This window comes from Nymphaea colorata, chromosome 4 (assembly GCF_008831285.2).
Source record: "Nymphaea colorata isolate Beijing-Zhang1983 chromosome 4, ASM883128v2, whole genome shotgun sequence".
Lineage (NCBI taxonomy): Eukaryota > Viridiplantae > Streptophyta > Magnoliopsida > Nymphaeales > Nymphaeaceae > Nymphaea > Nymphaea colorata.
This window is the reverse complement of record NC_045141.1, coordinates 27,231,908-27,244,852: the sequence shown is the minus strand read 5'-3', so window position 1 is coordinate 27,244,852 and position 12,945 is coordinate 27,231,908. Positions and strand designations below refer to the sequence as shown.

General features: G+C 40.0%; 1 protein-coding gene across 5 annotated transcripts; it reads right to left on the bottom strand.

The window, feature by feature from the left end:
* Positions 1 to 3,410: 3,410 nt before the first annotated feature.
* Positions 3,411 to 10,700, bottom strand: LOC116252602 (putative pentatricopeptide repeat-containing protein At3g01580). 5 transcript variants are annotated; one of them, XM_050077496.1, is made up of 8 exons: positions 10,435 to 10,700; positions 9,060 to 9,276; positions 5,793 to 8,975; positions 5,586 to 5,689; positions 5,184 to 5,480; positions 4,755 to 4,928; positions 4,028 to 4,244; positions 3,411 to 3,932 (listed from the first exon to the last, which is right to left on the bottom strand). In XM_050077496.1, exons 2-3 carry the CDS (start codon positions 9,147 to 9,149, stop codon positions 6,450 to 6,452), a joined length of 2,616 nt encoding a protein of 871 aa, XP_049933453.1. In that variant the 5' UTR covers positions 9,150 to 9,276; positions 10,435 to 10,700; the 3' UTR covers positions 3,411 to 3,932; positions 4,028 to 4,244; positions 4,755 to 4,928; positions 5,184 to 5,480; positions 5,586 to 5,689; positions 5,793 to 6,449. The 5 variants fall into 5 exon arrangements, with proteins under 5 accessions (XP_049933453.1, XP_049933452.1, XP_049933451.1 ...); XM_050077495.1 differs by having other exon boundaries at positions 5,793 to 9,393; XM_050077494.1 differs by having other exon boundaries at positions 5,793 to 9,276.
* Positions 10,701 to 12,945: the final 2,245 nt, after the last annotated feature.

Here is a 12,945-nt window from a genome sequence, read left to right as displayed (position 1 = left end):
TCAGTTTAACGATTCAATAACATTCCCCAATCTCGATCCACTACACATATCAATAGAATTGTCTCAACATCCTCCTCGCCCCCTGAACTTTGAAAATTTTGCTAGTGAACTTGCACAACTGGTGCACAGAGAGAGAGAGAGAGAGAGAGAGAGAGAAAGAGACAGATGTTTGTCCTCAAGGCTTGACAATGTTGGTAATGTTTGCCTCCATGTGCAGTATCTTGGGACCAATCTAAACATAGAAGGATGACATTTTTACAGTTGGGCAGGCTTAATATATCTCCTAATTATGTGTATTCTTACAGAAAACTTCATTCACTTGGTTTGCTTATGTTGGACTTTGAGACCCTTCTGAAAAGTCGGCAGTTTAATACCTGCAGAACTGATGTAAAACTGTCAGGTGGTTGCCAAGAATCATGGAAATCACAAAAAGAAAAGGGAATATTTTATTTCGAGGCTTGCCTTTGATACGAAAGAACTACCTTTAAGTACATATTGTTGACAATGATAACTCTCAAGTAAGAGCTTTAAGTACACACTTTTTATGATAAACTCTCAAACTAGAGCTTGAAGTGAATTTCCACTAACCTGAAAACAAAATAATTAGCAGCTGAAATTTGTTTCATTATTATTCTTTATCATTAAATTGTATTCTTGAACTTGTAACTGTCAATCTGTAGATTAAAATGATAACTTCTGCGTGTTTTGTTTACAAAATTGGGGAAAGAGCCTCACTCATCTCTAAGATTGAAAACTTGTGACGAGGAACAAACATTGGGCAAATTAAAACCTGGCTAGCTTGACCTGGCGATTTTATTGGATAGGCTGCATGCTTCGACCCGGTCATGGCCCCCAACAGAAGGTACCTGAAATCTAAATGCTGGTAAGTAAATTCACTTCTCTGTCTCTCTGTCTCTATCTCTCTCTCTTACAAATATATACATATATATATATACCCATTCATTTAAACTAAAATCTAGTGGCTAGTGGACAAATGATTCGAGCCGTGACCCGTATATTCTTGGGTGTGACATGTGACATAGCCCATTAGTTACTGTACCAAGAGGCAAACATTGTTCAGGCCCTAATTATGAGGCTGCCGGGGCTTTACGGGAGTAACGGGCTGGCCCATTATGCCCAGTCCTCTTCCCCAGTCACCACCTATGTAATATTGACTTTTCCTTTTTTCCGAATACATGTATCAAACATATTTAAAATATACTTTGCTGCTAACATTTAGACCCCGCTTTTTGTCCATACGACACAAAGAATCACTTCTGCTTTCCAGCTTTTTACCGAAAGTGTCGATCAAACGGATCTGTAATGCAGGCTAATCACGAGAAACATAAGCCCGACATCAAAAGAACTTTGAGAATAGAATGTATCTATTACAAAACACATAGGAACAATCAGTAGATCGAAATTAAAGCAATATATTTTATCTGGATTCGACAAGGTTTTTGATGGGCACTGCAAATAGGATTAACTTTACCGGCCACTATTCGATTTACCCATCTGGGTTTCGAGATTCTACGGACGTTCAAATGAGGTTGATAGGTGCGCATGAAGAACCGACTCGCATTATGAAATAAAAAATTAGACGATGGGGTCGAGGTGAAGAACACATCGATTGCAGCATAACGTGATCGGGCCCATCCGAAACCGCCTCTCCTTCGGTGTGACGCCATAATGACTTTCCTAATCGCTTACTTTTCTTTTATTCTCTCATTTGCCTTGTACTCTGGTTGAGTTTTACAATCACTGTTAGCAGGAATAATAATAATAAAGACAGTAAGAAACAAAATCTGTTTATCTTTATCTTTTGCTTTGCTTTATATATTCGATTTTGTAGAATATCCCGTACGCATTTAAATAAGATGATGTCCCCTCCCACTTTGCTAAGGGAGACTGTGTTATGACAAAAGTGTGCGCGAATGTAGATGGAACCCATTGAAGGGTTAGTGCTAGCTTTTGCAGAGGAATCAACTCAGATGCAGCCTGGGATCACTAAAGTGGAAGAAATGGAGGCAACATAAATGATTTGGGCTGTTTATAAACAGGGAATTAAGAAGGGAGAGGAAGGGTACCATACAGCTTGTTCTATTAAACTATATGGTGACGGGAAGATGCAATCAACACTTCTGAACATGTCTGGGACGTTCATTAATTAATACTGATGGTGGTGGGCTTCCGTGTACGTTTGATGCCATGCATCTGCATGTGGATGTTCGGGGCCACGAGTACAAAGGAGCAGTCAGCACGCAGGTTTGTAAGCCTCCATCACACCCAAAGAGCCCGGCTGCATTTAAGGGCCCGGACTCCATCCTCGGCCACCCTGAATAACTATATATGAGAGAGAGATGATGATGAATGTAGCCATGAAACCCTCACAGACATTGGCTCTAAATCAGCCAAGCAGCAATCCTCTTTCTTCTCAAAGAGTTCCCATCACAAGTTAAAGAAAGTCGATATCCACCGCTCGTCATGGCGGCCAAACGGTAGACTTCAAATCTCTCACCAAAAAATGTTTTTCAAGGGATATGAGATCTTATGCAAAGCGTTTAGATATCTGAATCTAATGGTGGTTTCCATTATCAACTGACGGGAGAAGCCATTGAATATAAATTTATTCCTGGGTCGTCTAATCCAGATCAGACGCAGAAGCGATCGAACCCCACTTCTGATGTGATGGCATCAAGTTATGATCAGAGTATAATCGGATGATTCTTTCCAAGATGGGAAAGAAACCACAGTTGCGGTGGGAGATCTGGTCGGGGCTAACTTAACCTGGCATACGGCCCTTAAATCCTCCGGTCAATCTCCAACACCGTAAGACTTGAGGTGAAGGCCCTTTAAGCCCAGGTGCTAAGAGCCTTTATACGCAGACTTGATGTGAGTGAATCCATCTCTTTGCTTCCGATATAAATGACTCGTACAAAAGGCTGAACCGGTAAAAATTTTAATCCTTCACTTGTTACATCGAATAAACAGTACGTTGTACTCAAAATTAGGGCAAGCCGCGTTCCTCCAAGTCCCACGTTATGAAATTTCATAAGACTTTCTGGTTCTCTTTGTCAACACAAGCCTTCGTGTGTTTGTGTGCATGCACGTGTGCTTGGAGGCCGGGTGGTGGGTGGGCGTTAAGAGAGCAATTATTGTGTTGATTATGCTAATAAACCTTCACTACTGTAAATAACATTCTTAAGAACAGCTGAAAACCGTTCCTAAAAGTATAGGTGGCCATTCCTAAAAGTAATTGGGAGTGATCAAGCGACCATTCCTAAAGTACTCCTAATTACTTTCAAAACTGATGGTGACCGTTCCTAATTATATGTTTATTAGGACTAGTTTCTATGTGTTCTGAAAGAGAGAGAGAGAGAGAGAGAGAGAGAGAGAAAGGGGGGTGGGGGTTCATATGAACATTGAAAATATCAATTTGTTCATAAAATTTCATGCTGACATAAGAGACAGAGAAGTACATTGTCATCCAAAACTTCTCTAGCTTGTATGCAGAAACCAATCACTCGAGTGCTCATTTTCTTGCATAGCAAAAGGTTTTAACTTATCTCTTGCATCTACTCAGATGGAATTTGTACAGACGTGGCTGGATGATCAGGGCGTGTAGCCTGTGAGTGTGAACATGTATCCTTTCAGGTTGTTAAAGCTTGCTGACCGCTTTAGCTTGGAAAGTCTGCCCGAGTGCTTTGGTCGACTAATATCCCTTCAGGCACTTGACATTTCCAATTGCGCCAGCTTGAGATCAGTGCCAAACCCGTAGATTAATGACGACTGCTAACGGCTAGCAGAACAACCTGCAGTGCAGGCCAAATAGATGTGGGGACTGGAGCCACCTGCTGCATCCTGGAAGACCCTCCACTGTGCCTTTAACTTGACCAGAGATATGCACTTTGGCAACGTTTGGGACGAGCCACCTGTTCATTTACAAGACATTTTTGTTAGAACTTCAGACAGAAATGGTATTACCAAGGAAAAAAAAAATTACATGCCTAAACTCGAGCTGTCTTACCAGACAAGCAATCTGTTTTACCAACTCTATGCATAACGGTCATCAAGTTGATGCCCATCATGCCCTTGTTTATGAAACCCAATTCTGTGATGTTCTTCCAGTGGTTCTATGATCAGGGATGGATGATAAAGCATACTCTGGCTTCCTGAAATCCAGCCTAACTGATGCAGCAGCTTCTTGATGTATACACCAACTACGTAGGATACCCCCGAAACAGCTACACCAAGAGCAGCATAATATATGATTTTCTTGATATAAGACCTGTCAGTGAACCGTGCCTTTCCTAAAGCAAGAATAAGTATGCAAAACAGAGAAGCATTGGCAACTGCTTACACAACCAGCATTCTGCACTTACATAATAATAATCATTTGTTAGGCTAGAGTTTCGTTATCCTTTCATTCGGATCAGCACACCTCTAATTTATGCTAGGCATTTACTCAAGCGAAATTAAATTTCAATATTGGACAGAGAAATAGTGTTAGCTTTATGCCAATGTGGAGAAAGATATATATTGTTCATGGTCTACCTATTTGCTGTGACAATGGCACACTAAATGCTCCTGAACACCTATTACTGCCATATACATACACTTGCATAATTAAAATGTGACCAAACTTCAAAGTATTTTTAAGAGAAGCGTGTCAAAACATCTAAACTTGGCAAGGTCTATAAATGCACACATAAAATCAGCCAACAGTCCAACTCAAAGAAGGGGAAGTTACTTACATGTGCTAGAATCACCTCCAGCTGCTGAGGATGTCACCCCAAGACTCGTAATTAATTCAGTTAAGCCACCATAAACAATGGCTTTTAGTATGTCCCATCCATCTGCAGTAAATCTTCTCTCAGACATGATGTTTGTTTCAGCCACGTCATCCACTATGTCAGCTAATCTCCACTCTAGTCTCACGAGATATTAGTTACAAAATGCAGGAAATCTCTTAGTACAAAACCTCAAATTGTCCTCTATTTTTATTTTTATTTTTCAAAGGGCACATTTTTACAACTCAGAAAATCAAGTGAGCTTTTTGGTCAAGCTATACGGAGATGGCAGCGCCTTCAGAAGGTGTGGAGAAGGAAATTTAATATGGAAAGAAACCCAACACATCCACTACTCAAGGTTTGAACTAAAGAAGTCCAGACAAGCAGATTTACCTGAACAATAAATGGTGTTGAAAATCCAAACATGTCAAATCCATTGATTGATCCCAGTGGTTGCAGAGGAGGTAGATTTAGTTTCGCTTGTCCATGTTCGCTCACAAACTTCTGAGTTACTTTGTCGTGTATCATGTCCCAACAATTAATGGCAGAAACACACATGAAAACTTCTGTGTTACAACCCTCCAATGTAACCTGATTTCTAGAACCACAATCACATAGAGACTAGTTAGACATCACTAGCCTCAGCATAAAGAAGCTGCAATTCCATAGCATCAGTTCAATAACCTCAACCTGCATTGTGTTTATAAAGATGAGGCTCCGTTAGACAGATTAACAAACTTAAAAAACAGCCAAATGCAAAAAAAAAAAAAAAAAAAAAACGGAAGCTGAAGTTACCCTGAAGAGTGGTACAGAAATTCCCACATCAAGAATGTCTGAGACATAGTGAGACCTTTGTGTTGGATCAATAACACTTAAGTACCTAACCCAACTTCTGAATCCTATCAAGCAAAACAAAAAAGAAAAAAAAAACTGATTTAAGTATAACTAACTCCCTATGGGCCTATTGATACAAATATAAACTCCATCTACCATAACATGTACCTATAGGAAAAATTGCATGCTTGTTGCACCATGCTCTTCCAGACCAAAATCTAGCGGCTCTATTTCACAGTTTAACTTTCTTACAACCTTTGCAATCAGGGGACCTCTTTCTCAGTTGCGACTCAAATTTGGTTTAACACTCGACTGAGTTGATGAAACTATGAACTGCATGCAGGAATCAGGCTTCATTGTTGTGGAGCTAGGATCAGACAAAAGCACTTCCTCTTTCTTCAGATTCCTAGGTAACTCTGTAAGGATCAGAGAGCAAATGATGAATGCAGTCCCGACCGCCACCACTATTTGCAACGTGTGTGGTGGACCCTTCCACTTCCACCCCAATCGGTAACTTATGTCTTTTTTCCATTTGTTCACTATCATCATCATTCAGGCAAATAATACCTCCAGCCTCCAGGGAATGTGGCTGGTCTAGATTTTTCCCTCTCCAAAATTTTCAAAGTAGTGTTATTAGCGACTGGTGAAAATATGCTTTGTTGCAATAGAATAGAGGAGCTTTCAGGGAACTGAGCACAGGGTGTGTGCTCTGATCGAGACTGGAAAACAGAAAACGATTCCACTATTGACTTTGAGACTGAAGGCCCACTTTAAGCATTGTTGCAACGAGTTTCCACTCTTTCAAGATGAATTCTCTATCATGGGTTACTGCATCTGGGGAAGATATCCTACACTCTTCATGTTTTCTGTTAAGCTCTTAATCACAGAATATATCTCCTCCAATTGGCAATGTGACCTATCTTTTGCAGTGAACACATGAACCTCATTGCCAACTTCTATCCAGCTGCAACCTGGCTTTTTCTTAAGGCCCACCTCTTTTGCATGTGCCCTGATGCTATTGACATCCTCCCACCTGCCAAAATCAGCATATATATTGGATAGCAACACATGATATCCAACATTTTCAGAGTCAAGTTCAAAAAGTCTATTGGCTACATAATTTGCTAAGTTATCATCTCGGTGGACTTTGCAAGACCCAAGCAATGAACCCCAAACAACAGGATCAGGATCAGAAGGCATCTGCCTAATCAAATCAACAGCCTGTTTCAGCCAGCCAGCACGGCCAAGGAGGTCAACCATGCAAGTATAATGTTCAACCATAGGGGTAAGACCATAGTCTTTCATGCTTTCGAAGTGCTTCCATCCCTCTTCGACTCTACCTGCATGGCTGCATGATGATAGAATGGCTGCAAATGTGGTGTGGTTGGGCTTGACACCTGATTCTTTCATTTTTCTAAATAAATCAAGTGATCGATCAGTAAGACCATGCATTCCAAAGCCTAACAACATTGAATTCCAAGATGTGTCATCCTTACTAGACATGTTACAGAAAACAGCCCACGCGTGCTGTATTCCACCACATCTTGCAAAAGAAGAAATCAAGGAATTACAAACCAAAACATTTGAATCAAGTCCGTTACGTAGTACATAACCATGGATCTGTTGGCAGTAGAATAACAAAGATAAGTGAGAACAGGCAGCAAGTACACAGGCAATTGTTACAGAGTTTGCACTGACATTCTCAGCTTGCATATCCCAGAAACATTTCAACGCCAATTCTGCATCACCATTTTGTAGAGAACCGGCGATTATGGCATTCCATGATATCACATCCTTCATGGGAAGCCTAAGAAAAACTTTCCAAGCAGCACCAATGTCTCCACACTTTGAATACATATCAGTCAGAGCTCCTCCAATAAAAACATCAGATTCAAAGGCCATTTTGATGGAGAATCCATGAAGCTCGATGCCAAAATACTTGTGCTTCAAAGATGAACAAACACGAAGTCCAGAGAGAATAGCCAACAAATCTGCTCTTCCTCCACTCAGATGCAGCTTTCTAAGCAGGTCTAATGCTTTATATCCCTGACCACTTTGTGCACAGCCTTCTATTATGCAACCCCACATAACCAAATTCTTGTTAGGAGATTTTTCAAACAAATGCAAACCCATTTCAGCCCTTCCACACTTGCAGTACATATCAATGAGGGAAGTTTCTATCTCCTTCAAGGTATGCATTCCATGCTTCACAACCAGACTGTGAATTTGTCTTCCAAGCTCAAGATCCAACAGTTCAGAACATGATGCTACTAGAGCAACCATTGTTGCAGAATCAGGTTGGATGCCATGCATCAGCATTTCAAAAAATAGCATCATTGCCTTCATTGCATATCTGTTGTCTACAAATCCAGACATCATTACGTTATAAGAAACAACATTCTTCAGAGAATCTGCACAGAAGACACGCTCTGCAGTGCACCAATTCCCACATTTCATATACATATGGATGGTTGCACTTGTCAGGAAATCATCGTTAACAAATCCATTTCTAAGTGCAAATGCATGAATTTCCTGTCCATGAATCAACAATTTATAAGAAGCACATGCAGATAAAGCAGCAAGGCACGTCAACAAGTTTGGCTTAACACCTCCAAGATACATCACATTGAGCATTCCAAGAGCTTCTAAAGGCTTGCCTGACTCGTCAAATCCAGCAATCAACGTGTTAAAAGAAACAACATCCCGCTTCGGCATACCCTTAAAGACATTAGATGCATTCTTCATTGAACTGCATTTGCAGTACATTGCTAGGAGAGAATTGTTGACAAATATGTCACATCCAGCCCCCATTTTCAACACATAACCATGAATCTGCCGCCCCAGTCTCAGGTTCTGACAACACGTGAAAGCCTGAATCACACAAGGCAATGTATATTCATCCGGCAAAACCCCCAAATCCATCATTTCCATGAACACCCGAATACCATCCTCATGGAGTCCCTTCTTTGTATATTCTTTTATCAGTAGATTCCATGATGATGGGTCCATTTCTGCAGCAGTCTCAGAAACACGAAAGTCACCATGCCTCTTTCTATTAGTGCCTCCTTGACTCACGAAATTGCCACCATAATTCATTATAAACTTTGAATCTATGTCACCATTCACGTGATCGTTTAGAGACATGCAATGTCTTGTACATTCAAAATCACAAAGAAACAGTCCCAGACGCCGAGCTCGAAGTGATTTTACATTCTTCAGAGTGATGGCACAGTTAGTAGTGAATTGCTCAAGGAAAACAGATTTTCTCCATATTTTGCAAGTAGAAGGACAAGGGTCATCCAGGAAAATGTCAGCACACACGAGTCTTGATCTAGAACTCATGAAATCTCTCTGGCATGCATAGCACGCAATGTAATGCAAGGAACACATGTCAGAAAATGAGGAAATCAATTTAGGACTGCCGGATTTGCATACCTTAGCACGAGGGAATAGGTGGTCATCTGCTCGTTGGTAGAGGGGAGGGGAGAGCAACAGACACTTTGGGGCCGCAACAAGCTCCATCATGTCGTCGTCGCAATGGTGTGGCTTTTCCACGATCTTGTATAGGTGGATAATGGTTCGTGGCTATGATCCTGGTCCAGCTGCTTGGATAAGCCACCTCTTCCTGTAAAAGAATTCTACGAAAGGAATCCTGGCAGAGGGTACAGCAGGAAAAATTAGACGTCCTCCAAATCCAAGGCATGTTTGATAGACTGGAAGAAAAATTCCAGAATATCTTTCCCCTGTTTGTTGGACCTGACCAGTTTTTCTGGGGAAAAAAAAAATTGTCCATCGGTGGCCGTAAATAATCAGTATGCACCATTTACACTTTCCAACAGCGAACGTCAATGAACATGAAAAATCAATGAAAGCATTATAACAGCATACTAATCCATCTTAACATTATAACAGCATATAATTTGCAAGAAGCAACGTCAATGAAAATGCAAATGTACTAATAACAAAATATATGATCCATTGAAACCTTCAAATATGCACATTTCATTAAGAAAGAAAGCACCTGGCTTCCATAAAGGAGTTCCACGACTAGTTGGTTGCATCACAATAGGAGTTTATGTCTCCTAACTAGCTTATAAAGTTTTATGGGAGCCAATGATGTTAAAAAATCTAAGGTGGCTTAAAAAATAATACTTATGAAACTTAATCGATTCAATTATTAGACTAAAAAGTAAGCAATTGTGGCAAGATGAACTTCGAACTACGGCAAAGAATTCCCAAGTACCACGATTTATTTTTCCAATTGACTCGTTACAGGGAAGGCACGGCCATGCCATCTTTCTAGTTTGAAAATCACACACATCTGCAGTATTGATCAGGAGAAAATGCGATGGTAAGTCCATAATATGACACGAAATTCAGCAGATTGCTTTAACATTGCATTAGAAAAGGTTTTGCAGAAACAACTTCAACCACCACACAAGAAAAAGGGAAAACAGGGGAGATAAACAATAGAAGCTTATTCTTCTGGGTGTCTGTTCCTCCCAATTTGAAAATCCGAATCCCAAAAAAGGAAGAAACAAACTTATAGAAAGAGAAATGTGCACTTTGTCCTCATTCCAATTTTTTGCATCAAAGAGATAAGAGAAACAAATGATATGGAAGAAAAAAGAACAATTCGATATTAAAGGAGGAGACCCAGAGTTATGAACAGTAGTAGGAATACTGGTAGAACTGTGACTTCCCGGTAGCGAAAAGGGAGATGACTCTGAACCCTCTATTTCCATTGTTGGAAAAATAAGGCGCAGAGTGCTCGCTGAAGAAAAATGGCGGGGCGGAGAGAGAGAGTTACCTTTCACCGCTGCTAAGACACTGAGCTGGTGAGGAGATGCCCAAGACAAGCCGCTGCTGAGGCGCTGCGAAGGTGGAAGAAGTGGAAGAACAGCAGACAGACGAAGACGGGGAGAGGGAGAGAGAGCGGTCCAACCTTTTTTTTTCGGAAAATTTTATCCGGAACCAACGGAAATATAGCCGTCCCAAAATCTGACTCGGGCCAAGAGGGAGGGAAATTGGAAGAGTCGGAAGCAAACGGTTGTGTATTTAGGTTGCTCCGCAAAGCTCACTTGTAGGCTTTCTTTGTGGCCGCCTAGCCTCAACTTCAAGTAGAAAACTGAGAAAAAGGTGAGACAACAGTACTTTTTTTTTTCAAAGAAAAAAAGAAAATGGCAATAACTTTGCAAATTGTGCAAATATTTGTAAACGTTTTATACGTTCGGAAGCCATATATTTTAATTTAACGCCTCCGCTTAATAAACCAGGTCTGGCCTCTATTAAAACATTCAAAGCCATGAGGCCTTCCTGTTCAAGACTAGAAATTTTCAATGAAAATTTCTTTCCGTCTCTCTTTTACGGTCTCTGTTTCTTTCTGTCAAAGTAAAGTTCTGTGTCTATTTAGTGGGTTAATGCATCTTCCAGTTTAGTGGGCTCTCTGCCGGTCACGGCAGCTTATCCTAAACAGCAGGATGCTCTGGGTTCTCCTTGCCACTTTTACTTTGGTAAGAAATCTATATGTTGAGCTTATATGTATGCGTTGATAGTCGTACATTACAGGCTACATGTGTAGATAGAAACAACTTAGGGTGATCTAATAAGTTCAGGTCTATATCATCTTATCTGGTATAGATTATTTGTATAGAAATCAAAGAGGATCTATATCTGGTTTATGATGGGCAAAACCATCATTTGGACCCTAATAAGTCTATAAATAGGGTTGTAGTCCCCAAGGCATAAGAGTTAGGAAAAATTCCATAGTGTGGTTTCTTCTACCCCGTCTTAAAATATTTCGTGTTAAACCCTTGCAGCCTCTGGAAAATCCACTGGGTCATCCTTCACTTATGTGATGAACATCGGTATGCTTTCATAAGTTCTCAATGTTTAGTATGATCTATTCTTATGTTTTTTGGCTTGTATAACATGTTTGCTTGTTTATGCCTTCAACTTCTACTTCATTTTTAACTGTATCTTTGTTGCTGTTTTTCCATCGCGAGGAGTTCATGACCTTGAAGTCTGAACCACAATGGACAACATGACAAGATGAAGTGTGTATCACTTATTTGATTACCTTCAGTATGGACCACGTTGTGGGACCCTTCTCACCGCATTAACTTAGATCCTTCAATCTCGCGTCCCTGACAACCATTCCCTTAATATTTCATGTTGTAGGAATCTGACTGGTCGCTCGTTCTCCAGTGGCCTTTACGTTAAATATAACATGTCATATAGTGTCGTGAGTAAAGATAAACTACAGTGGTGAAAATCTAAAATCTCATTGATCTGGTCTTTACTTGAAGAGATGTCATGTCAATTCTTTGTAATTGTAAGTTTACGGTGAAATTTTGTTCCAAGATATAGTTGGTTGTCTTACGAGTAAAAACGGCGTGTTGTCAATATGAGTGCTACTTCATTAAATTGCAAATGGTACATTCAAGTTAAAGGATGTGTTGTACCACTATCCAAAATTAAGCAGCACTAAATCTTAGGAGAAGAGGCTTAACTCTCCCCTCTTGCATACCACCATGTCGAGAAAAAAGATTTTTGCCTGATCAACTTCTTGTTGAAGTGTCAGTTGTCTTGAGACTTTCAAACTCAAAAAAGGAGTACTTGAAACTCCAAAAGCATCAAGAAATAACATAAAATTTAGCTTCCATTTGCTGCAGGAATGAGTCAAGAAAAATTAAGCTAGCTGTCAAAGAAAGAGTAAGCCATGAACACTTTTGTTGGTTTCTCGACCATACAATCGGGGAGGATACCTTTGAAGTTTTTAAAATTGTTTCATTTGTTTATTAGAAGTCTTTTTTTTTTATAAAAGAAGAAAATCACCCACACATTCCCAGTTCCAATTACCGTTCCTACTTCATGACTTGAATAAACGGCCGGTTTTCTGCCACAAATTTCTTTACGTGTCTCGCGTTTTCCTTTTTCTAATACAGGCGGATGCATCTGTACCAGCAGCTCTCAAATGATAGCATACTCCCTCTCACTTTCAAGTTTCCATAAAATTATTTTTTATATGTTTTTTTTTTTGCAAATATGGAAAACGTGCAGCCCCAATTTTTTTTAAACAAAGTCTGGTGGGCACTCATAAAACAGTAACAGTTCATTTCTGCACTTTACAGGCATCTGACGAAACCCATATGATGTTAAAACGATCATAAGCTTATGAAGTTAATGTGGCATAACTTCGTTAATGAAACAAAAAATCTACACCAAAAATTCATAGTTTATCAGACTAAAATAACTCAACTCAGACCTTTAACATCCACACGTTCAACGTTTAATCCAAAACCTCCGGAATCTAGCTTTA

What these genes read in the sequence shown, in the direction of transcription:
- LOC116252602 (XM_050077495.1), bottom strand. Translation starts at nt 9,149, where the DNA reads ATGATGGAGCTTGTTGCGGCCCCAAAGTGTCTGTTGCTCTCCCCTCCC.